This window comes from Hyla sarda, chromosome 5 (assembly GCF_029499605.1).
Source record: "Hyla sarda isolate aHylSar1 chromosome 5, aHylSar1.hap1, whole genome shotgun sequence".
Lineage (NCBI taxonomy): Eukaryota > Metazoa > Chordata > Amphibia > Anura > Hylidae > Hyla > Hyla sarda.
The window spans coordinates 238,372,804-238,397,227 of NC_079193.1; the positions used below are offsets into that span (position 1 = coordinate 238,372,804).

At 40.3% G+C, this 24,424-nt stretch overlaps 1 protein-coding gene across 3 annotated transcripts in view; it reads right to left on the minus strand.

Moving 5' to 3' along the window:
- Positions 1 to 259: 259 nt before the first annotated feature.
- ATP9B (ATPase phospholipid transporting 9B (putative)) overlaps positions 260 to 24,424 on the minus strand; it is a 323,289-nt gene continuing 299,124 nt past the window's right edge. Inside the window, exons 23-30 of one of the 3 annotated variants that reach the window (XM_056521395.1) lie at positions 20,576 to 20,640; positions 15,248 to 15,403; positions 12,330 to 12,394; positions 10,990 to 11,098; positions 7,883 to 7,940; positions 4,214 to 4,417; positions 2,941 to 2,973; positions 260 to 1,546 (exon numbers count right to left, since the gene is read on the minus strand). In XM_056521395.1, coding sequence (XP_056377370.1) covers positions 1,410 to 1,546; positions 2,941 to 2,973; positions 4,214 to 4,417; positions 7,883 to 7,940; positions 10,990 to 11,098; positions 12,330 to 12,394; positions 15,248 to 15,403; positions 20,576 to 20,640 — 827 coding nt within the window. In that variant the 3' untranslated portion in view covers positions 260 to 1,409. Of the gene's footprint in view, positions 1,547 to 2,940; positions 2,974 to 4,213; positions 4,418 to 7,187; positions 7,301 to 7,882; positions 7,941 to 10,989; positions 11,099 to 12,329; positions 12,395 to 15,247; positions 15,404 to 20,575; positions 20,641 to 24,424 lie in introns of those variants that run through there. The other 2 variants (XM_056521396.1, XM_056521397.1) reach the window with 2 other exon arrangements.

The window sequence follows — 24,424 nt, forward strand, 5'->3', positions numbered from 1 at the left end:
TCAGTATAAGTTATCGGCTATCGGCCTGAAAGGTCACAGTATCGGCCCTAAAAACTCGATATCGGTCAATCCCTACTAAAAAGGTCTCCTAAAGTACTACCTGGGAGTATATATTAATACGTTTTTAACAACAAAAGTTTCCTCTGGCATAAGAAATGTTTGAATAATAACAGACATGACATACAGAATAGCTCCAAAAGACTTTGGTTTGTCATAGCATATATTAAGAAGCATTCTGGTATTGGAGTCTTTTTTCCCCCCTACTTTTTAGACAAATCATATAGAATACCTTTACAGCGAAACAGACAGTCTGTTCACCTGCACTATATCCAATTCACAGGGTAATAGTGTAGGTGAACAAGAATAAAATGAGGTATAAATTACCAGGATCTGTGGTCCGGTTCCAGAGATAGAACCGTTATTATTGGTATCTTAATCGCCAGCTTTGGGCAATATGTCCACCCACCTCATATATATTAATGGAGGACCCTTTGTCCATGTGAGCACTCTGTGGGAAGGGATGCTGGGTCCCACCTCCACTGCGTAAAGCCACAGTTAACATATCAGCAATGATGGCTAATATTGGGTCTCTGGAACCGAACAACAGATCTGGGTAAATTATACCTCATTTTAATTTGACCCACATTATAGCCCTGCTTGTTAAGTGCGGGTGAACCAGTTTTCCTTTGACAATTCATACTGGTTTTATCCAGAAGTGACAGGTCCAGATTAAGGGAGGTGTCCTAACAACCTATTACTGAAAATACAACCTATCAATTTCCTTATCATAGCTTTGAGACACATAAAGTACCATCATCCCAGCATTTTATTTCTAAGGGATACTGCTGGATTGTATACTACACTGCATATTAGCATATAAGGAAGAAAGGCTGTATCTACTTGGAAACCCTTTAAAGCATAATAATTCAGTATTCTCTATCTGAAGCATGATGTAACATGATGTAAGCATAAGTAACATTCCTCTTCGTAGTAATACTACTAGATTATATATACACATCTTCTAGTGCAGATTTATCAAAATTAATGGATTAGCAGCATACAAGGGAATTATAAAGATAAAGTAAGGTTTAAAGGTAATGTGGGACTGTAGGATTATGTATTTGAGTAATATGGAGATAAAATAAACCAGTGACTATGTCAGGATCCCATGCTCATAAATAAATGAACAACAGAATGTAAATGAGGGTGGACATATTCATCTCATTCATTTCTTACTGACTTTTATCAGTTATAACATTGTCCTCTCATTGGGAAACATATAAAAGCCTTTCTTATGTGCTCTTCTCCTCTTTGGCCCACTGTAGCTATCTCATTCATAAGGCTGAAGTCACTAGAAAACAGCGAGGCAACGTGAGGCATGTTACTGCTGGAATGCCATAGGTTCATAACTAGGACGAAAGTTTGGAGTAACTTGGTGGTGAGAATTTGCGCTTCAAGTACTTCAAAATGTAAAGGGGAAGACAGCTGACAACAGTGATGGCTGATACTTTCCACAGGAAGGCAAGTGTTGTAATAAACGCAACATCTGTGATAGGGAAAAGAGCAACAGTTTTAGTATTAGAGCCAATACTAAGCCAACACAAAACGAACATGTCAAATAATTTTAAAACATTTGAGGACCATTTGTTATGGACATACACCTGAATATAATAGGCTACATGAGTCCATTATCGGTTCTTTTAACTGTTCTAAAAATGTTAAAACATTTGTTTCTGTTTACTAGATATACTTGAAATAAGCCATATAAACTGCAAAGAAGCAGAGTTTCAAATATGTATTGATCAAATTCTCTAGTCTTCCTCAAATTACTGAAACGTAAGATTAATAAATGAAAAGGCATGTAGTTAGTAAAGAGCAGAGGTGATGGGTGACAATTTAGGAGAAGCTCAGGGTAGATCACTGTACCACAGAAGACAAGGCAGGGGTCTTCACAGGCAGATCATAGAAAGACATTCTTACTTTTTCTAAGGGTAAAGAAAAAAGCATTTTTCCTGATTCTGTCGTAAGTCTATTTCTATCCCCTCCAATACATGTAGATATTTCTTATACTATACACTACAGCACTACATAGTGATTTTATATCCGTTCTACAATGCTTGGGGTCACGATAAAGATATATATTTCACCTTAACCCATAATAAACATACAGTCTGGGTTTGGACGAATATGCAAATTTGGACTAAAGAAGAAAATAGGCCACTGTCAGGCCACTCTGCCAGCAGCGTATCCCCTACAGGAACAAAGGATCTGTCAAGTTTAATCCAGCACGCCGCCTCCCAATAAACATAAGACCATCACCTCACCCTGCTACACCTTTCACCCTACATACACGGCTAAGTTTACTCTACCAAATTCAACCCTAATATTCTGCAAGATTTATACAAAACAAACAGGAGGCAAAAGCTGATGTTATGGGAAAAGATTCCTTACCGCTTGGAAATCAGCATATATGTCTGGCCAGCCACCCATCTTCAGTAATCTATTACCTATATTTTCTAATATTATTTCTCCCTGGGATGCTCTATAGCAACAAACTACAACCCGGCTCATCGATCAGTATGTACTGTTCCTAATAAAAAAAACAGCCTATTGCTAAATGTCACATTAATAAACATGTGACATGTCTTAATGAAATGACCGCAATTGTGATCAATAGAAGTACAGGTGCTAAGACCCTGGGAGGAAACAAACTTTTCAGCACCTGAAGACTGTATATATACTATAAGAGCTCTGTGTGTTTATTTAGTTGGGACTCAGTTTATAAAATCCTTTTTGAGCGCAGGGGGATCAGCTGCAACTTACGCACAGTATAAACTTAAAATGTGATTTTCTTCCTATATAAGTATAAGGTTTACTGCACATATTATAAATAGCCTGAATGATGCCATAACAGTTTAAGGACATATTGATATCACCTACCTAAGAAAGCTCCCAATGAAACTCTACCAAGACCTGAGTGAGATAAGAGAGAAAGCAGCAGAGGGAAAAAGAAGTTACACTGAAGGTATAGTTAAGTCCGAAAATAAAATGGAGGTTAGCACTGAACTTACTGACTTTCATGTATCACCCTTTCACTGAAAACTTACTGGTAATTCATAAAGAGAAATTTCAGCTGAAATGACTGATCTTTTAGTTTAAAGTAGCCTAAGGCTGTGTTCACATGTAGCAACTTTACCCTATCTCCTCCAAAACGTGATTTCAGAAAATAGGGTAAAACGAAGTATAAAAATGCCATGTAAAATGATTGCTGTTTTCTGCATATCTACTTTTATAGTAGACAAAGCTAAAACATTAGGATTCATGCACAGAATAAATTCTAAGCAAATAACCAATCATACTGTTACTTTCATACTTAAGCCAGCTAGAGGAAAATTAAAGCCAGATTTCGATTGGTTTCTATGAGAACTATGGAATCCTTTTGCCCATGACATTTTATAGAGAAGCATGACTCTGGAATCCCATGCAGACATGCTACAAGCAGCAAAGTGTTGAAATACTGCAACAAAAAAGTTTACAATCTAAGGCTGGGTTCACACCACGTTTTGTTAAATACGGTTCCCGTATACGGCTGGGCGGGAGGGGGGCGGGGCTTAATCGCGGCGCCTGCACTCAGCCGTATTCGGGAACCGTATTTAATGTATGTCTATGAGCTGACCGGAGAGAACTGCATCCTCCGGTCAGCTTTGTTTTCGGCCGTATGCGGTTTCCCGACCGTAGGCAAAAACGTGGTCAACCACGTTTTTGCCTGTGGTCGGGAAACCACATACGGCCTAAAACGAAGCCGACCGGAGGCTGCGGTTCACTCCGGTCAGCTCATAGACTTGCATTAAATACGGTTCCCGAATACGGCTGAGTGCGGGCGCCGCGATTAAGCCCCGCCCCCTCCCGCCCAGCCGTATACGGGAACCGTATTTAACAAAACGTGGTGTGAACCCAGCCTAACATACTCCAAATAATATACTGGGTGGGGGCTGGTTTGGCAGTGTTACTACTGCCTTATAAGCAAAGACTTTTACACATTTGATTTGGTATCAGACTGATAGGATTGAATATCAGAACCTTCTCTTTAATAGTGTATACAAGTCCTTTTGAACAAACAGGACATTCTGTGTTATAAGTGTGAGCCAAAACGGTCATAATAAACTGGAACAAAAGACAAAACATCAACTAAATTAACATACAAAAGACTTACCAAAGTACTCATTAAGGAACGCAAGTGATGCCACATAGCTGCCAAGGCTAAAAAATTCGGCTACAACCATTAGCCAGTGCCATGTCCGTATAGTTAATGCAACCATTAGCAATTCTGTCAAGATCAGGGCAGTGAAGGAGATGGCAACGACATGAACAAACTCTGACTCAAAAAGCAGGAGAGCTCCATACATTAATATTCCACCTACAGAGCAAAGATATGCAAAAGTATCAGTACACAATAGAAGTATAAACACAAAATTGTTTTGTTGTTTAGTCCCCCCTCCCCCAATAAAGCAGTGAAAGGCTCTGTTCACATTTGCAGAATAAATCTAGTCTTTCTGTTTTAACATGTTGTGACAGACCATCAGTGCTGCCCAACAGACATCACCGACTTATAATGGCGTTTGTTGGGTTTTGTCATGGTGCACGACAATTCTTTGGAAAAAAAAAACAATGCTAAATTCTGTGCTATCTATTCTGTCAAATGGAATCTGGGATGTGCCTGAGATATCTGAGCCTTCGGATATTAGCAGAACTTAAAGGAGAACTCCAGAATATAAAAATTGTCCTCCATACTGCCGGCAGAAAAAAAATAAAGATGTACATACTTTCCTTCGCTCCCACGGGCCTCCGGTAACTGGCTCCGTTCCCCGTCGCGATCCTCTTCCTGGTTGCCGGTGGTCGGCGACATACTGCCCTCAGCCAATCACCGGCCGCAGCGAAGTCCTGACTTGGCTAGCGATAGGCTGAGCGGCAGGGTGACGCTTTCGGCCCCGGCAGCAGGTGCCGGTGTAGTGAAGAATTTTTTGAACCGTTCTCACACTGCCGCTTAGCCTATCGCCGGCAGCGTCGGGACTTCACTGCAGCCGGTGATTGGCTGAATGCAGTATGACTCGTCAATCACCGGCAACCAGGAAAAGGATCGCGGCGGAGACTGGAGCTGGTTACCGGAGGCCCCGGGGGAGCGAAGGAAGGTATGTACATCTTTATTTTTTTTTTCTGCCGGCAGTATGGAGGACAATTTTTATATTCTGGAGTTCTCCTTTAAAGGAAAACTGTCAGATATTTTCTCCTGCACTATCCATAGTCTCCCTCATAGTATCCACTATCCATAGTTCTCCCTCTCTTCGCCGCTCCTAACTGCAGGGAGGGGGGATGAATATTCATAAGCGACACTGACGTCAGTGCAGAAGCCCCGCCCGTGCCAGTTACAGCAAGATATACACATAGAAAAAAAGTACAATTGCGGGCAAACGACCGGGCAGATTCGGGTAAGGTAGGGCTCATTTTAATCAGCATCTCCCGCACTATCCACCAGTACTGTGGATAGTGCGGGAGAAAATATCTGACAGTTTTCCTTTAAAGCTCAGTTTATACTTGTGTTCTGGATAGAAAGTTGATTAAAGGGGTACTCCGGTGGAAACTTTTTTTTTTTTTTCAAATCAACTAGTGCCAGAAAGTTACAGATTTGTAAATGACTTCTATTAAAAAATAGACCTCCAAAAAATACCCATTTAATTATAAGTCAATATGAGACAAAAAAAAAAAAAAACAAGCCAAAACATAACTGATCATATTCCGTTATGTATCCTTAAAAAAGGAAAACACTACTAGTTCTGGGTGACGATTACATTGGACTTTGCTTATTAGGCCAAAGTCCTAGAACAGCTAGATTAAAAACTGTAGTATATCATGAAGAGTAGCAACATTTGATATATACTTTGACAACAGATACAGAATTGCTCTAGACCAGTGGTTCCCACAATTTTTGTCTGCGTACCACATGGCAGCCCATTTCCAAAAATTGGACCTCCTTATGAGTGACATGTTTGTAATTAATACACTTTCTGTTATAATACATGTATATATATATTTCTTTACTCCATGTTCTCTCTCCAGGCCCCCTTCTCCTCTATCTATCTCCCCAAGTCCCCTGCATCTCTCCCTATCTCCCCAGGCCCCCTGACTCACAGATGACATCTCCTCTGATCTGACTCGTCCACTTTTAGTTTTCTTCACTATCCGGACTAGAAGACCATTAAGATTTCTCCCAGCCAAGACAAGACTTGCCTTCACAGAACCTGCCAGACAAGCATTTTAGGCTTTCTCCAGCACAATGCCCACCTCTTTACATATTTTATTTTACACTTTATGTATAGTCCCTCAATGTAATAATGCCCACTTTGTGCTTCCATATAGTAGTTAGGCTCCCTCTGTGCCCCCATTTAGTTATAGGCTCCATATAATAGTAGGTGGATCCCACCCTGCCCCATATAGTTGTAGTCCCCAACCTGTCCCCATATAGTTGCAGGCCCCCACATAGTAGTAGGCCCCCTTTATGCAGCCATATAGTTTTGGGTCCCCTCTGCGTCTCCATATAGTCGTAGGAGTAACAATACCCCCATATAGTTACATAGTTGTAGAACCCAAATCTGTCTCCATATAGTTGTAGGTCCCTTTTGTATTCCCATATAGTAGTTAGGCCTCCAAACTGCCCATATAGTTGTAGGCCCCCCTACAGGCCATCATATTGCCCTGCTTTGGTGTTCCTTGGACCCTCTGGTCTGGGTACCTACTGCTATGGCCCATAGCAGTACGTCCCTGGTCCAGAGGAGCAGTGGAGCACAGACACTGCCATGGTAGTTACCGTCTACAACAGCATGGTGCCCGCTCTTCTCCACTGCTGTCCTCCTGCTCTGCTACAAGGTGCAGCGACATCAGCTAGTAGAAGCAGCCATTGCTTATTTCCCTTAATGTGTCACACTCCGCCACTTTAGGATCAAGCAGCATGGGCTGTGACCACCTTAGAAGTTGTGACAAGTGGCTGCTGTCCCCATTATAATTTTTCTTTGCATACCCCCAAGAAAATTGCTAAGTAAAAATGCTAGACAATGCTGGGATTATTATCTCTTTTTATTTATTAAATTTACTAAAGAGACCGGAGCTCCAGATTTTGCACATGACAAGTACATTGGACTCCTCTCTGCCTAGGACTCTTGTGAAGTTTACAATAATGCATATCGAATAAATGTTTTATAGGGCTTCTTTTATTTTAGTAAGCCCATGCTTTACAGAAACCTGTCAACTGAAAAAGCAAAAAACAAAGTGAAGTTTTCATTTAACACGACATAAAACATTATCTATTGAAACTGTATTAGCTACTTAGAATTCTGTTGCTAACCTTTAATATACAAATCAAATGACACCAAATATTCACTATCAATAAACACATCCACAAACACCCAGTTATTTAGAACAAGCAGTCTAAGAGTGTGTTATAGTTATGTCATATACAGGCATAACTTGCTTGTCAATATATATATATATTTTTTTTTTTTTTCTCTGCAGAATGTACCTTGCACTGTGATCCTAATTTCTACATAGGCTGTACTGCATGCAATGTGAGAATCAAATGTTAATATTTTTACAGGATAAAGCTGTAATTAAAACAGCAATGATTTCAAGTGACATGCATCAATACAAGGACCAATCACCCATCATGCATTGCAAGCTGGCAAGGGGTACTGCTGGACTATCGATTTACCTGATAAAAAGAAAGCAATATATGGCTGTTGATAAAATTTTAAGCTTGCGGAAGCAAGCTCGGAAGAAAAACAATGATGGCAGACAAAAATCCTTTCGGACAGTTAAATGAGGCTTTTCTTACCTTGGTATATGCTGATTAAAACCCAGATGAGGAAGGTTTTAAAAGACAAAGATCTTCCCTGTTAACAAAGAATGGTAATGTCAAATAAATGGTTTTATGTTAATACAAGTAAACGGTTCATTCGGAAGTATTTCATAATCTACAACTGTTACAACCTATAACACAGTGGGAAAATATCCAATTTCTAGTTAAATCCTCTGCCACAAAATGAATGAAAAAAAAAAAAAAAAAAAGATATATATAGATTTATATATACATATATATTTTTTTTGGGCCAAATAATAAATGTTTGAAAAACTTAAGGACCTTCATCATAAAGACACAAAAATCAGAAGGTTTAATAGGACAGATACCAAACATTAACCCTTTAAGGACCAAGCGTTTTTCTGTTTTTGAATTTTCGTTTTTTCCTCCTTACCTTTTAAAAATCATAACCTTTTCAATTTTGCACCTAAAAATCCATATTATGGCTTATTTTTTGCGCCACCAATTCTACTTTGTAATGACATCAGTCATTTTACTAAAAAATCTACGGCGAAGCGGGAAAAAGAATCATTGTGCGACAAAATTGAAGAAAAAACAAAATTTTGTAACTTTTGGGGGTATTCCGTTTCTAAAATTTTCAGTAAAAATTACACTTCATCTTTATTCTGTAGGTCCATACGATTAAAAGGATACCCTACTTATATAGGTTTGATTTTGTCGTACTTTTGGAAAAAATCATGACTACATGCACGAAAAATTAATACATTAAACATTGTCATGTTCTGACCCCTATAACTTTTTTAATTTTCTGCATATGGGGTGGTATGAGGGCTTTTTTGCGTCATGATCTGAAGTTTTAATCGGTACCATATTTGTTTTGATCTGACTTTTTGATCGCTTTTTATTCCTTTTTTTATGGTATAAAAAGTGACCAAAAATACGCTATTTTGGACTTTGGAATTTTTTTGTGCGTACGCCATTGACCGTGCGGTTTAATTTATTATATTTTTTTATAGTTTGGATATTTACGCATATATCACACGTTTACTTTTATTATGTTTATATATTTTTATATGGAATTTGGGAAAAGGGGGGTGATTTAAATGGGCACTGTCACCAACTTTATTTTTTGATATGTTGTAGTACTTATGTACTACAACATATCTCTAATATACTTTTATTATTATTTTTTTTTTATTAAAATGGTTTAATTTACAGGGGGGGAGGGGTCACCCTCCTAGTGGCCGGCTGCAGCCTGGTGTGACGTCACGCCTGAAAAAGGACTGATTTTGGCCTTGCAATCAGTCCTTTTTCAGTTAGGCTGCACTCGCTCCCTGTCTGTCAATCAGACAGGCAGGGAGCGAGCGCATTGGCTCCCCGGCCACTCCTCCCGCACATCGCCGCTGCCGCCTCGTCGCCGCCACTGTCCCTGCACGCCCGCTGCCGGACTCTGCAGCAAGTGTAATGAGGGAATGGGGTATGCGGTAGGGGGGTTTGTGATGGAGGGAACGGGTTTGTGATGGAGGGAACGGGCTAGCGCCGTATGTAACTAATAGTTTATCTACACTGGGTGCCTCCAGAGGTTTCAATACTACAACTCCCAGCATGCCTTGACAGCCAGTAGATGTCAGGACAAGCTGGGAGTTGTAGTGGTGAAACAGCTGGAGGCACCCTGCGTCGATGAACTAAGGGCGGAAGTGTCGGCACCAGCAGGCATCAGTGACGTGGTGCCTGCTGGGGAAGTCTGCCTGGTAGTGAGCACACTACCAGGCAGACAAAAAGTTATTTTTAATATAGTAAAAAGAAAAATTAAAAGCAGGGAGGTGGTTAGGGATAGATTGGCAATAGGCAGGGACAGAAAAAAAATAGGATGGTGGGAGCCACGCTTTAAATAAAAAAGGGGTTAATTTGTGTGTTTTTAAACTTTTTTTTTTTTTTTTTTTTTTTTACACCTTTAGTCCCCTTAGGGGACTTTTAGGAGGAATCATTTGATTCCTCATACAGATGAATGTGGTTCTATAAAACCACATTCATCTGTGTGCTCTGCGCTTGATTTATAAAGCCTGGTCATGCCAGGCTTTATCATTCTGAGTGCCAGAGCCAGCATGGAAGGAGAGGTAAGCTCTCAGGCTACCTCCACAGTGAATTGCCCCCCCGCGATCGCACTCCGGGGGGGCGATCCACTCCACTGGACCACCAGGGATGGGATACAGGCACCTTTAGACGCCGCTGTCAGCTTTGACAGCGGCGATCTAAAGCGTTAATAGCCGGCCGCATACAGGCTATTAATGCTGCCCCTCAGCTACAGGAATCAGCTGGGGGCTGGCCAGTATGACGCGGGATCGAGTCGGGAGCCTGCGTCATACCCGGTTAACGGCCATTAGACGAGTATAGACGTCCATGGTCGTTAACCAGTTAAGGAAGGATGCGTTGAATGGATCCCACATAAAAATCAATACATCAGATTTACTTGCATGTAGAATGGTGGCCCCTATCATCTAAAAAGGGTGCTTTCCTATTTAGGACCTTCTATAAAGTGCTGCAACTGAAAACAAGGGAAAAAGGAAAACACATAATAGATATCCTGACTCTTTTTTTCCACAAAGGATACAGGGCAATAGTAGCATGGACTAGAGCCAAGAGGTAGCTCCATCTTAAAAATGTATATTATTATTATTGATAGATAAAACCAGTCATCTTTTCTATCTCACCTTATGTTCCCATTTGTGTTGCACTGTGATGAATCCTATAATGCTAATGTGAACAGAACCTGACTTGGAACATAACCTGACACAAAAGTCCTGGCTGAGACCAGACCGGACTGTAGAGCGTTATTGAAAAAAGGGGTGTGGAATATATAGACCAGACTATTTTTTTCATTAATTTAAAAGTAGAAAGTACAAAATAGAGAGAGTGCAAGAAAAAATACACAGTACTTCCATGCGCCTTTGATTCCGGACTGATAACCTGCTAACTCCTCTATTCTCCAAATTGTTCTTATTTTATTTTTACTTATTGACTACCAATATTTGTCTCCTAGTAATCTAAATAAAAAAAACAATCTTTGTTATATTATTATAAGAAAGAAGAATGCATATTAAATGAAATCATAAACTGCTTACCTTTGTGAGGTCTTTATAGAGCTCCGGGTACAGCAGAGCTGTTTCAGGCTTCACATCTTGATCCAGTACTAATGAGAAAACTGGAAACATGGTGTAGATAGTTGCATACCTTGGACAATTTAAAGAATAGTTAATATCGAAATTCTTCTGTTCTATCTACAGTAATAGGTGCGCTAACAGGGCTTTTAAATGTCCTACAAGTACTACAAGAATATCAGAATAAGGCAAAGAGTTACATTGAAATCAAAGGCACCCATGGCAAAGTCAGTTATGCACCAACAACCTACAGCTATGGTAGGAGTTATGAATATGAAATATAATTTCGACTGCAGGTCAAATCAAAATGTGTAGTATTACATTTTAAAACCTGCCCCATGTTTTGTCAGACTTACTGGTTAATAGACAGGATTTAAACATGTGACGGCACATTTATATGACACCCCAAGCAGCTGTATATGCGGCATAATTTTAGAAAACCAGTAAGGCTAGAAACCATGGATGTGCTGTAGGGAATCAACTAAAGTTGGTCTTTTCCACTTGCAACAGTGCAAAATGTAGTTCTAAAATGGCAGTCACAGACGGAATAAGTTCTGCTAAACAGAGGAGATTTGTCAAAATAATAGTATTTAAAATAAATAAAATTGTCATTTGGAATTGAACACTCTTGTTTAAGGTACTATTGAAAATAAATTCTGTACAGTAAGTAAATAACCATATTAAAGAAATAAACACATTTTTAAGGGGCTATAAGATTAAAATAGCTGGCTTGATCATGGTCATAAGAACAGTAATATAAAGAGCATGTTGGAGAATCGGAGGCGTTAAACCAGAACATATGTCATGGTGTATCCACGCGACAGAGGAGCCCTGCTGAGGAGGCAGCAAGGAGAACTGTGAGGGGGTAAGTTACAATTTATGAATTACCGCATTTCTCCAACATTCCTGATGAGATACAATTACTACGCAAACATGTACGGTAAATGATTATTTCACGACTCTTCCATCAGTAGTTCACATGCCTGTTACTTGGCTGCTTCATCATTACTGTCAATGAGAAAACCACCATGTACCTGGTGTGGATACACAGCTGAATAGAACCCCTCCAGTGTCAATTACTTTCATTTGCCCGAAAATATCTGTTGTTGTTTTTTTCAAGGACATTATTTTTTGCTCCCTCACCATGTTAACTATTAGTGCATGAATAATATGGGAAAAACTAATTATAACATTTTCCTTTAGACATAATTAAAAGGCAACCAACTGATCTTGGCCCTGATGTAATCAAACAAAAATAGTTTTGTTACCAAGTTGTCACCAACTAAATACTAGCTTTAACTTACCCTACCATTAGGAATCCCTGGTACAAAGGAACAGATGCAAAATAGAAGACTGAGGAAAACACAGCCTTAAAAGGGAACAAGAAATGAAATATGAGTAAATTTACAATTTAGAACATTGGACCTTAACAACATTTTACAAGATATTATATTATATGATTAAATAGGAGTTAAATAGGATTGGCTGTGTAAGCAAAGGGTTCAAAGGGATGGCAATCACACTAGTAAAACACCACAAATCTGTGATGTTTACTGGAGACATTTGGGAAGAGCTATTATTTTCCTAGCTGTTCTACATGCACATACATTTTGAGTCAAAAGATAAACAATGTTTATATAATGTATATATAAATGAAGTTATTTGACCATCTTCATGTGGTCTCTTATGCTTTCCTTCTGCCATTGATGCAAATTGTCTGCTCTGTTGTCACAGTAAGGTAGTGAGATAACTTTATTTACCAATAAAAATATATATATAAATTTATAGCAGTAAACATGTGCCTTCCCTGACCCAGCGATGGACATGGTGAGTGCGGGATCATTCTGTCTTGTTTACTGCTATTGCTTGTGCTTCTTCTTCTGATCAGTGGTTATCTTCCTTGTATTATTTTATTGTTTAGTTGCATCCATATATACACACACACACACATATATATATATATATATATATATTATTTTTTTTTTTTCTCCCCCTGCCTTAATCTTATCAATGGACTGTGCCTCCCCTGTTACTTTTCTACTTGGATATATATAAATTTATTAGACAGTTGAAAATAGGTTTAATTGTTGGACAACCCCTTTAACCCCTTAAGGACGCAGGACGTAAATGTACGTCCTGGTGAGGTGGTACTTAACGCACCAGGACGTACATTTACGTCCTAAGCATAACCGCGGGCATCGGAGTGATGCCCGTGTCATGCGCGGCTGATCCCGGCTGCTGATCGCAGCCAGGGACCCGCCGGCAATGGCCGACGCCCGCGATCTCGCGGGCATCCGCCATTAACCCCTCAGGTGCCGGGATCAATACAGATCCCGGCATCTGCGGCAGTTCGCGATTAAAATGAACGATCGGATCGCCCGCAGCGCTGCTGCTGGGATCCGATCATTCATAACGCCGCACGGAGGTCCCCTCTCCTTCCTTCGTGCGGCTCCCGGCGTCTCCTGCTCTGGTCTGTGATTGAGCAGACCAGAGCAGGAGATGACCGATAATACTGATCTGTTCTATGTCCTATACATAGAACAGATGAGTATTAGCAATCATGGTATTGCTATGAATAGTCCCCTATGGGGACTATTCAAGTGTAAAAAAAAATGTAAAAAAATGTAAAAGTAAAAAAAAAGTGAAAAATCCCCTCCCCCAATAAAAAAGTAAAACGTCCGTTTTTTCCTATTTTACCCCCAAAAAGCGTAAAAAACATTTTTTATAGACATATTTGGTATCGCCGCGTGCGTAAATGTCCGAACTATTAAAATAAAATGTTAATGATCCCGTACGGTGAACGGCGTGAACGAAAAAAAATTAAAAAAGTCCAAAATTCCTACTTTTTTAATACATTTTATTAAAAAAAAATTATAAAAAATGTATTAAAAGTTTTTTATATGCAAATGTGGTATCAAAAAAAAGTACAGATCATGGCGCAAAAAATGAGCCCCCATACCGCCGCTTATACGGAAAAATAAAAAAGTTATAGGTCATCAAAATAAAGGGATTATAAACGTACTAATTTGGTTAAAAAGTTTGTGATTTTTTTTAAGCGCAACAATAATATAAAAGTATATAATAATGGGTATCATTTTAATCGTATTGACCCTCAGAATAAAGAACACATGTCATTTTTACCAGAAATTGTACGGCGTGAAAACAAAACCTTCCAAAATTAGCAAAATTGCGTTTTTCGTTTTAATTTCCCCACAAAAATAGTGTTTTTTGGTTGCGCCATACATTTTATGATATAATGAGTGATGTCATTACAAAGGACAACTGGTCGCGCAAAAAACAAGCCCTCATACTAGTCTGTGGATGAAAATATAAAAGAGTTATGATTTTTAGAAGGCGAGGAGGAAAAAATTAAAACGTAAAAATTAAATTGTCTGAGTCCTTAAGGCCAAAATGGGCTGAGTCCTTAAGGGGTTAACCAAAAGTTAAACCTGTTCTGGTGGAAGTAAATATGTTCTGGGCATATCACATACCTTACTCTATTTGGCACCATTTGCTAAATAATTCTGGTGCATTCTGCTTAATGAACAAACCAATTGTGTCTGTTCTATGTGCGGGCCACGTTTTATGTTATACAAGATTGGCATAAGAGTTTAATATATAGACATGGCAGCATTTAAGTTATGAAAAGGAAGGCAGAGGAGAAACAATGTCTTGAAAAAAAAAAAAAAAAAATATATATATATATATATATATATATATATACATACACACTTTAATTGTGAACAATGTGCACTAAATGTCAAGTAAAAAGCCCATTTCTGTCACATGTGCATTACTGTCTAAAGAGAAATGTTGACATCCATTGAAAATAATGAACAGACTTCCTGTTCTTCAGACTTTGTATGAAAATCATGCATGAAAGCTGACCAAAATAGTGCCCAATAACTACTCTGGAAAAATATGAATAAATTTAATATATAGACAATATAAAAATTGTTACATAGTCTAGATCCTTATGCAACTTAGTAGTATGGAGCAATAAGATAGATTTGTGTCATAAGCTGTGGTGCTATTAGAATTGTGCAATAACTTTTTTTTTACTATAACTTCATTGTACTCATTTGGAGGTACACTGACTAATAAATCAGGAAACTGCCAAATGTACCATTCAATATGCTATTAACAACTGTAGTCAGTGGTAACATATTTAATAACAGAGACGATTGCTTGCATTATTATCAGATAAACACATATGAGTTACCTGCATAGTAGAAATAATAAGGCCTCTGTGGATGACAAACTGCCCCAATGCCGCAGATCTTTTATAGCTGTTTCGACCATGCACCATTAGTAATCTGCCAATGTGTTTAAACTGGGTTATAGAAAAATCAGCTGCAAGAGAAGCTTGTTTCCCCTCCTAAAGAGAAATGTGTTACAGGTATTAATACATATCTTAGGACTTAAAGGGAAACTGACAGCAGTGTCACCCGCAATAACTTGGTGCTACTGCTTGATAGTGCGGATGACACTGTTAAAAATGGTCTTCACCTTCTTTTCCAACGTGCCACCGTTTCGGAGAAATCGCTAAAAATCTTAATATATAAATTAAGGACTTAGTACATATTGGCCAGTCCATACCTTCAGTGCACAAGTACCCCTTCCAGGCCTAATAAATACCTGGAGATTTGTGTGCGCACCTGCAGGATCTTACACCATGTAACAGCTACATGCAGAAGAGGGAGATTATTGATATTTATAAGAGGGTGTAAATCAGGGACCAGCCAGGAAGGAGAACTAGTGCACCAAGGAACTAGGGAATGCCCCAGAACCAAAAACTCTAATTAACATTATGATTTTTAGGGATATTTGGGAAATGGCGCTACCTAGGAAAATAAGTTAAACACCAGTCTAATTTACGATCCACCATGACACTAGCTTAAAAAATTTAGAATGCATTTACATGGCAAGCAATACAGTATATGTATTATTTCTATATTGCAGATAAACCTTCTTAACCCCTTAAGGACCCAGCCAATTTTCAGTGTAGAACCCGGCCATTTTTTGCACATCTGACCACTGTCATTTTAAGCATTAATAACTCTGGGATGCTTTTACCTTTAATTCTGATTCAGAGATTGTTTTTTCGTGACATATTCTACTTTATGCTAGTCGTAAATTTCCGTTGATACTAGCATCCTTTTTTGGGGAAAAATTCAAAAATTTTATGAAAAAATAGAACATTTAGCATTTTTTTTTTTTTTTTACTATGAAGCTCTCTGGTTGTAAGGGAAATAGACATACCAAATAAATTATATATTGATTCACATATACAATTTGTCTACTTTATGTTGGCATCATAAAGTTGACATGTTTTTACTTTTGGAAGACATCAGAGGGCTTCAAAGTTCAGCAGCAATTTTCCAATTTTTCACAAAATTTTCAAAATCGGAACTTTTCAGGGACCAGTTCAGTTGTGAAGTGGATTTGAAAGGCCTTCTTATTAGAAATACCCCATAAATGACCCCATTATAAAAACTACACCCCTCAAAGTATTCAAAATGACATTCAGTAAGTGTGTTTACCCTTTAGGTGTTTCACAGGAATAGCATCAAAGTGAAGGAGAAAATTCAAAATCTTAATTTTGTACACTCGCATGTTCTTGTAGACCCAGTTTTTGAATTTTTGCAAGGGGTAATAGGAGAAAAAGTCCCCCAAAATTTGTAACCCAATGTCTCTCGAGTAAGGTGTTCGGCGGGCGCAGTAGAGGGCTCAGAAGGGAAGGAGCAACAATGGGATTTTGGAGAGTGAATTTTGATGAAATGGTTTTTGGGGGGCATGTCACATTTAGGAAGCCCCTATGGTGCCAAAACAGCAGAAAACGCCCCACATGGCATACCATTTTGGAAACTACACCCCTCAAGGCATGTAACAAGGGGTCCAGTGAGCCTTGGCACCCCACAGGTGTTTGACGAGTTTTCGTTAAATTCGGGTTTGTAAATGAAAAACATTTATTTTTCACTAAAGTGCAGATTTTCCCCAAATTTACTATATTTACAAAAGGTAATGGGAGAAAATGCCCCCCCCCAAAAAAAAATGTGTAACCCCATCTCTTCTGAGTATGGAAATACACCATGTTAGAATGTGAAATGCTCTGCGGGCGAACTACAATGCTCAGAAAAGAAGGAGTCAAATTTTGCTTTTGGAAAGCAAATTTTGCTGAAACGGTTTTTGGTGGGCATGTCACATTTAGGAAGCCCCTATGGTGCCAGCACAGCAAAAAACAACACACGGCATACTATTTTGGAAACTACACCCCTCAAGGAATGTAACAAGTGGTACATTGAGCCTTAACACCTCACAGGTGTTTTACGACTTTTTGTTAAAGCTGGATGTGTAAATGAAAAAAATTTTTTTTTCACTAAAATGCATTTCCCCCCCCAAATTTTACATTTTTACAAGGGGTAATAGGAGAAAATGACCCCCAAAATTTGTAACCCCATTTCTTCTGAGTATGGAAATACACCATGTGTGGACGTCAAGTGCTCTGCTGGCGAACTACAATGCTCAGAAGTGAAGGAGCGCCATTGAGCTTTTTGAGAGTGAATTTGTTTGGAATGGAAGTCCAGGGCCATGTGCGTTTACAAAGCCCCCCGTGGTGCCAGAACAGTGGACCCCCCCACATGTGACCCCCTATTGGAAACTACACACCTTACAGAATTTAATAAGGGGTGCAGTGAGTATTTACACCCCACTGGCGTTTGACAGATCTTTGGAACAGTGGGCTGTGCAAATGAAAAATGAATTAAAATCTGTCAGACACCTGTGGGGCGTAAATGCTAACTGTACCCCTTATTACATTACAAAATGGGGTCACATGGGGTACATTGTTCTAGCACTATGGGGGCTTTGTAAACACACGTGGCCTTCAATTCCAGACAAATTTTCTCTTCAAAAGCCCAATGTCGCTCTTTCTCTTCTGAGCATTGTAATTCGCCCGCAGAGCACTTTACATCCACAAATGGGGTTACACATTTTGGGGGGCTTTTTTCCTATTTTCCCTTGTGAAAATGAAAAATTTAGGGTAACACCAGCATTTTAGTGAAATTTTTTTTTTCATTTCCCCATTCAACGTTAACGAAAATTTGTGTTAAGGCTCACTTTACCCCTTGTTACACTCTGTGAGGGGTGTAGTTTCCAAAATGGGGTCACATGTGGGTATTTATTTTTTTGTGTTTATGTCAGAACCGCTGTAAAATCACCCCTGTGCAAATCACCAATTTAGGCCTCAAATGTACATGGTGCGCTCTCACTCCTGAGCCTTGTTGTGCCTCCGCAGAGCATTTTACGCCCATATACGGGGTATTTCCGTACCCAGGAGAAATTGCGTTACAAATCTTTTCCTTTTACTGCTTGTGAAAATAAAAAGTAAGGGGCAGCACCAGCATGTAAGTGTAAAAAAATAAACAATTTTGCACTAATAGTCTGGTGTAGCCCCCAACTTTTCCTTTTCACGAGGGGTAAAAGGAGAAAAAGCCCCCCAAAATTTGTAGTGCAATTGCTCCCGAGTACGGAAATACTCCATATGTGGCCCTAAACTGTTTCCTTGAAATACAACAGGGCTCCGAAGTGAGAGAGCGCCATGCGAATTTGAGGGCTAAATAAGGGATTGCTCAGGGGTGGACATAGGGGCATTCTACGCCAGTGATTCAAAAACAGGGTGCCTCCAGCTGTTGCTAAACTCCCAGCATGCCTGGACAGTCAGTGGCTGTCTGGAAATGCTGGGAGTTGTTGTTTTGGAACAGCTGGAGGCTCCGTTTTGGAAACACTGCCGTACAGTACGTTTTAAATTTTTACTGGGGTGGGGGGGGAGGCAGTGTAAGGGGGTGTATATGTAGTGTTTTACAATTTATTAGGAGTTAATGTAGTGTAGTGTTTTTAGGGTACATTCACACTGGCGGGTTTACAGTGAGTTTCCCGCTAGGAGTTAGCGCTGCGGCGAAAAATTTGCCGCAGCACAAACTTCAAGCAGGAAACTTACTGTAAACTCGCCCGTGTGAATGTACCCTGTATATTCACATGGGGGGGGGCAAACCTCCAGCTGTTTCAAAACTACAACTCCCGGCATGTACTGACAGACCGTGCATGCTGGGAGTTGAACTTTTGCAACAGCTGGAGCCACACTGATTGGAAAACCTTCAGTTAGGTTCTGTTACCCAACTCAGTATTTTCCAACCAGTGTGCCTCCAGCTGTTGCAAAACTACGACTCCCAGCATGTACTGATCGCCGAAGGGCATGCTGGGAGATGTAGTTATGCAACAGCTGGAGGTACGCATCTACAACTCCCAGCATGTCGAGACAGCTGTTTGGGCATGCTGGGATTTACAGTTTTGCACCAGACAGCAAACAGCTGTGTGGGCATGCTAGGAGTTGTAGTTTTGCAAGATCTGGAGGGCTACAGTTTAGAGACCACTGTAGAGTGGTCTCAAACTGTAGCCCTCCAGATGTTGCTAGGCAACTCACCGGCTTCAGTAAAATCCAGGGAGCCGGATCGTCGCCTCCGCCGCTGCCGATGGGTAAGTGGACTTCGGCGCTGGTCCCCGTCGCTTTCCCCGTTTGGCCCGGCCTATTGTGGGTGGCAAGGAGGAGGAAACCGAAAGTTAACCCCCCCCCCCGCCCCCCCCGATCTGCTATTGGTCGTCGCTTCTATACGACCAATAGCAGGGATAGAAGGCATGGCACCCCTGCCACCTCACTCCTATCCCTTCAGGGGGATCGTGGGTGTCTTGGACAACCCCGATCCCCCTTATTTTCCTGGTCACCATAGACCCGTATGACCCGGAATTGCGCAAATCGACAGTGTGAATTCAATCGCCGACATTCTGATGACCCCCCTGGGCATTTGCGCGGGGTGCCTGCTGATCGATATCAGCAGTCACCCCGTACCGGTACGTCATGGGTCCCTAAGGGGTTAAAGGGGTTGTTCCAGCACACTAAAAGATATAATATACCCTTGCTCTCCTCCGGCTCTCAACTTCCAGGAAGTGGGCTGCACAATACCAAGTTGTGACCATTTCATGCGGGCAAAACCACACTGGCATGTGGTGGCTTTTGGCCACATCATGTTGCAGCAATTTCGGCAATATTGTGTCGCCGGTGGCCACCGCATTCAGGTGTAAGTTTACCTACATGTTGTGGTCGCTACATAGGAACAGCAAAACCTTTGCAAGAGGTTAGAGATGTATATTGCTGTGTTGGGGCACTCTTTGGAAGTTGGGCACCAGCGGCTAAGGTATGCTACAAATTACTTATGACCACTAATTAGATGTAAAGTTGTCCAGAAACATTAGATAGCTGTCACTTACTTGCCAGACATCTTTCTCTCCAGAACAGAATAGGGGAATTAACTGCTACCAGACTCTTTGGGCAGCACATACCCATTAGATAAATTAATGAGCAGTCCAGCCAAAATCAGCAGGCTCAGATCCCATTAATGATCTTCTCTGTTGTCTTCCTATGTCTTTGCTTATGAAACAGGGATATAGGGAAAAACTACAAAATATTTTGATGAATTAAATACTAAAATGTTACCTTTCCCTCTATGCCAATGCCACAATCAGCTGCTTGGATCATGCTCACATCATTTCCTCCATCACCTATAAACAAAGTATATATTTCCATCAGTCACTGAATATTGCTTAGGACGTCATCACTTGGCATTTTTAAAGGGAAGCAGCAAATATGAGCCTTAAAATAAATGGGGCACAGCTCATGAGCAGCAAGGTTGATGTTCCTGGAGGTTTATAAAACATAAAGTCACTGTAATGCCTCTTAATGGGGTTTTTCTATCAACACTCATCACCTATTCACAGGACTGCTTGATTGTAAGAGGTCTGACCTCTAAGATCCCCATCACAATAATGGGTGCTCCATGTCACCCTTTTTATACTGACTGCATGCTATTCTTTATTTAACTCTATTGGCCAGATTTACCAATCTGTTTGAGGACAGAGATGGTCTAGTTTTCTTAGAAAACAATCACAGCTCATCTTTCATTTTGCCAGAACGTTTAAGAATATTTTAAATTCTCACTGTAAGAGGTATATACCTTATGGGAATAAAATGGTCAGGAATAAAAGAAAACCAATATGGATGAATAAAAATGTTAAGGGGGCAATAAAGGACAAAAATAAAGCATTTAAACTACTAAAAGAGGACGGCAGTGAAGAAGCATTAAAAAGCTATAGAGAAAAATATAAAATATATTTAAAAAAACTGATAAAAGCCACAACATTTGAGAAAGAAAGACTCATTGCCAAAGAGAGTAAAACTAACCTCAAAATGTTCTTTAACAATATATAAATAGCAAAAAGGTCAAAAATGAAAGTGTAGGCCCTTTAAAAAATGATGAAGAAGAAATTATAGATGGGGATCAGGAAAAAGCAAATATGAAACACAGCCAGATAAGGTAAACTCCCCAGGACAGGTCACATGTCTAACCCAGGAAGAAATACAGTGCCGCCTACAAAAAAATCAAAATAAACAAATCACCAGGGTCCGGCGGTTCGTGTCATCATGGCTCGGCCCCTTCATGACATCACGCTCCGCCTCCTTAATGCAAGTCTATGGGAGAGGGTGTAACTTACCACGCCCCCTCCCATAAGCTTGCATTAAGGGAGTGGGGCGTTACTGCATGAGGGGGTGGGGCCATGATGTCACGAACCACCGGCCCCTGTCATCAGCCACGGAGCAAACTTAGCTCCGGAGAGCTGATGACTCGGGGTGCTGCAGGAGAGATCGCGGGGGTCCCCAGCAGCGGAACCCGTGATCAGACATCTTATCCCCTATCCTTGGATAGGGGATAAGATGTCTAGGGACAGAGTACCCCTTTAAGTAATGTAATAGACAGACCCCTATTTTTAATATTCAGGGACTCTATAGTAACAGGGACTGTTCCCCAGGACTGGCGCATGGCAAATGTGGTGCCATTATTTAAAAAGGGGTCAAAAGGTGACCCCGGGAATTACAGGCCTGTTAGTTTAGCCTAAGTTGTATGTAAATTGTTTGAGGGTTTTCTAAGAGATGCTATTTTGGATAAAAATAAATGTATGACTCCATATCAGCATGGCTTTATGAGGGATCGGTCCTGTCAAACTAACCTGATCAGCTTTTATGAGGAGGTGAGCTCCAGACTGGACCAGGGGCAATCGCTGGATGTCGTATATCTGGATTTTTCCAAAGCATTTGATACAGTGCCACATAAAAGATTGGTGCATAAAATGAGAAGGATTGGGCTGGGGGAGAATGTGTGTAAGTGGATGAGTAATTGGCTCAGTGATAGGAAACAGAGGGTGGTTATTAATGGTACTTATTCTGATTGGGTGTCTGTTACTAGTGGGGTACCACAGAGGTCCGTCTTGGGTCCTGTTCTATTTAATATATTTATTAATGACCTTGTAGAGGTAGTAATAGTTTGAATAGTAATGTAGCAATCTTTGCAGATGATACTAAAGTCTGTAAAGCGGTAAACACTATAGAGGACAGTGTACTGTTACAAATGGTTCTGGATAGGTTGGAGGTTTGGGCTGGGAAGTGGCACATGAGGTTCAACACTGATAAATGTAAAGTAATGCTCATGGGGAAGAAAAATTCGGGCTGGGATTATGTATTAAATGGGAGAACACTTAGGGCAACTGAAGTGGAAAATGACTTAGTTAAAATGACTAGTTAACAGTAAATTTAGCTGTAGTGACCAGTGTCGGGCAGCTGCTGCCAAGGCAAATAAAATCATGGGGTGCATCAATAGGGGAATAGATGCCCATGAGAAGGAAATAATTTTCAGCGGTCGAATCCCCTGCGATCTAACACTTATCCTCTATCCTTAGGATAAATTGTACATATCGGAGGTATGCTTTAAAAATTACAGGAGTCCCGCTCTAAATGAGGTCTCCCATTAATAGCAGATGCCCCTGCTTCTGAGCATGGCATGTGGCTATACATACATGGGCTCAGCTTGGGCAGAGTACTTCTGTCCAGTCAGCCAAGAGAGAGTTAAGTGGTGATGCTGTGCTTGGGGCATGGCACTAATCAGCAACCTATATAGATTGCTGCTTAAATGTCCCCCTTACTCCCCTTCTTGCTGGGTGCACTGTACCTGGCCCAGCAAGGGATGGGTTAAGTGGTGATGCGAACCAAGTCGAGATTACATTTTTAAATATAAGCACTGGCTGGTATCTTCTGCAGTGCAGCCTTTAGGAACCGTCAGGTGATCCCTAGATGCTGTAGAACAGAGGAAGATGCCCTACAGGACAAGCCCCCATAGAGGAGCTGATCACCTATCATTCTGACAGGGACATTTTACCAAAAAATCCACGGCGAAACAGAAAAAAAATTCATTGTGTGACAAAATTGAAGAAAAAATGTCATTTTGTAACTTTTGGGGGCTTCCGTTTCTTTTTTTCAGTAAATTTTTTCAGTAAATTCTTTCAGTAAATTTTTTGGAAAAAATGACACCTTATCTTTATTCTGTAGGTCCATACGGTTAAAATGATACCCTATTTATATAGGTCTGATTTTGTCATACTTCTGAAAAAAATCATAACTACATGCGTTCTGAAGTTTTTATCGGTACCATTTTTGTATTGATAGGATGTTTTGATCGCTTTTTATTCATTTTTTCATGATATAAAAAGTGATCAAAAATTTTTGCGCATACGCCATTGACCAGCGGGTTAATTAATGATATATTTTTATAGTTCGGACATTTCCGCACGTGGCAATACCCCATATGTTTATTTTTATTTACAGTTTTTTTTTTTTTTATGGGAAAAGGGGGGCGATTCAAACTTCTATTAGGGAAGAGGTTAAATGACCTTTATTAATTTTTTATTTCACCTTTTTTTTTTGCAGTGTTATAGCTCCCATAGGGGGCTATAACACTGCACTCCCTGATCTTTTACACTGATCCCTGAAAAGCCATAGCTTTGCATGGATCAGCGTTATAGGGGGTTGATTGCTCAAGCCTGTAGCTCAGGCTTGGAGCAATCAAATGCCGATCGAACAAGACGGAGCAAGGTATGGGGACCTCCGCTCGCGTCCTAGCTGATCGGGACATCGCAATTTTATCGCGATAGTCCTGATCAGCCCGACTGAGCTGCCGGGAAGCTTTTACGTTCATTTAAGACACGGCGATCAACTTTGATTGGCGCGTCTGAAGGGTTAATAGCGCGCGGCACAACGATCTGTGCCGCATGCTATTAGCCCAGGGTCCCGGATATCATTAACCGCTAGGACAGACCCGGTATGATGCGGGGTCATGGCGTGATCCCGTTTTAAATACCGGGACCGGGCTCAGGGTGTACAGGTGCACCCTGCGTCCTTAAGAGGTTAATGTAATTAAATTGATACCCAAATTATACCCAATTTATATAGTTCTTCTAT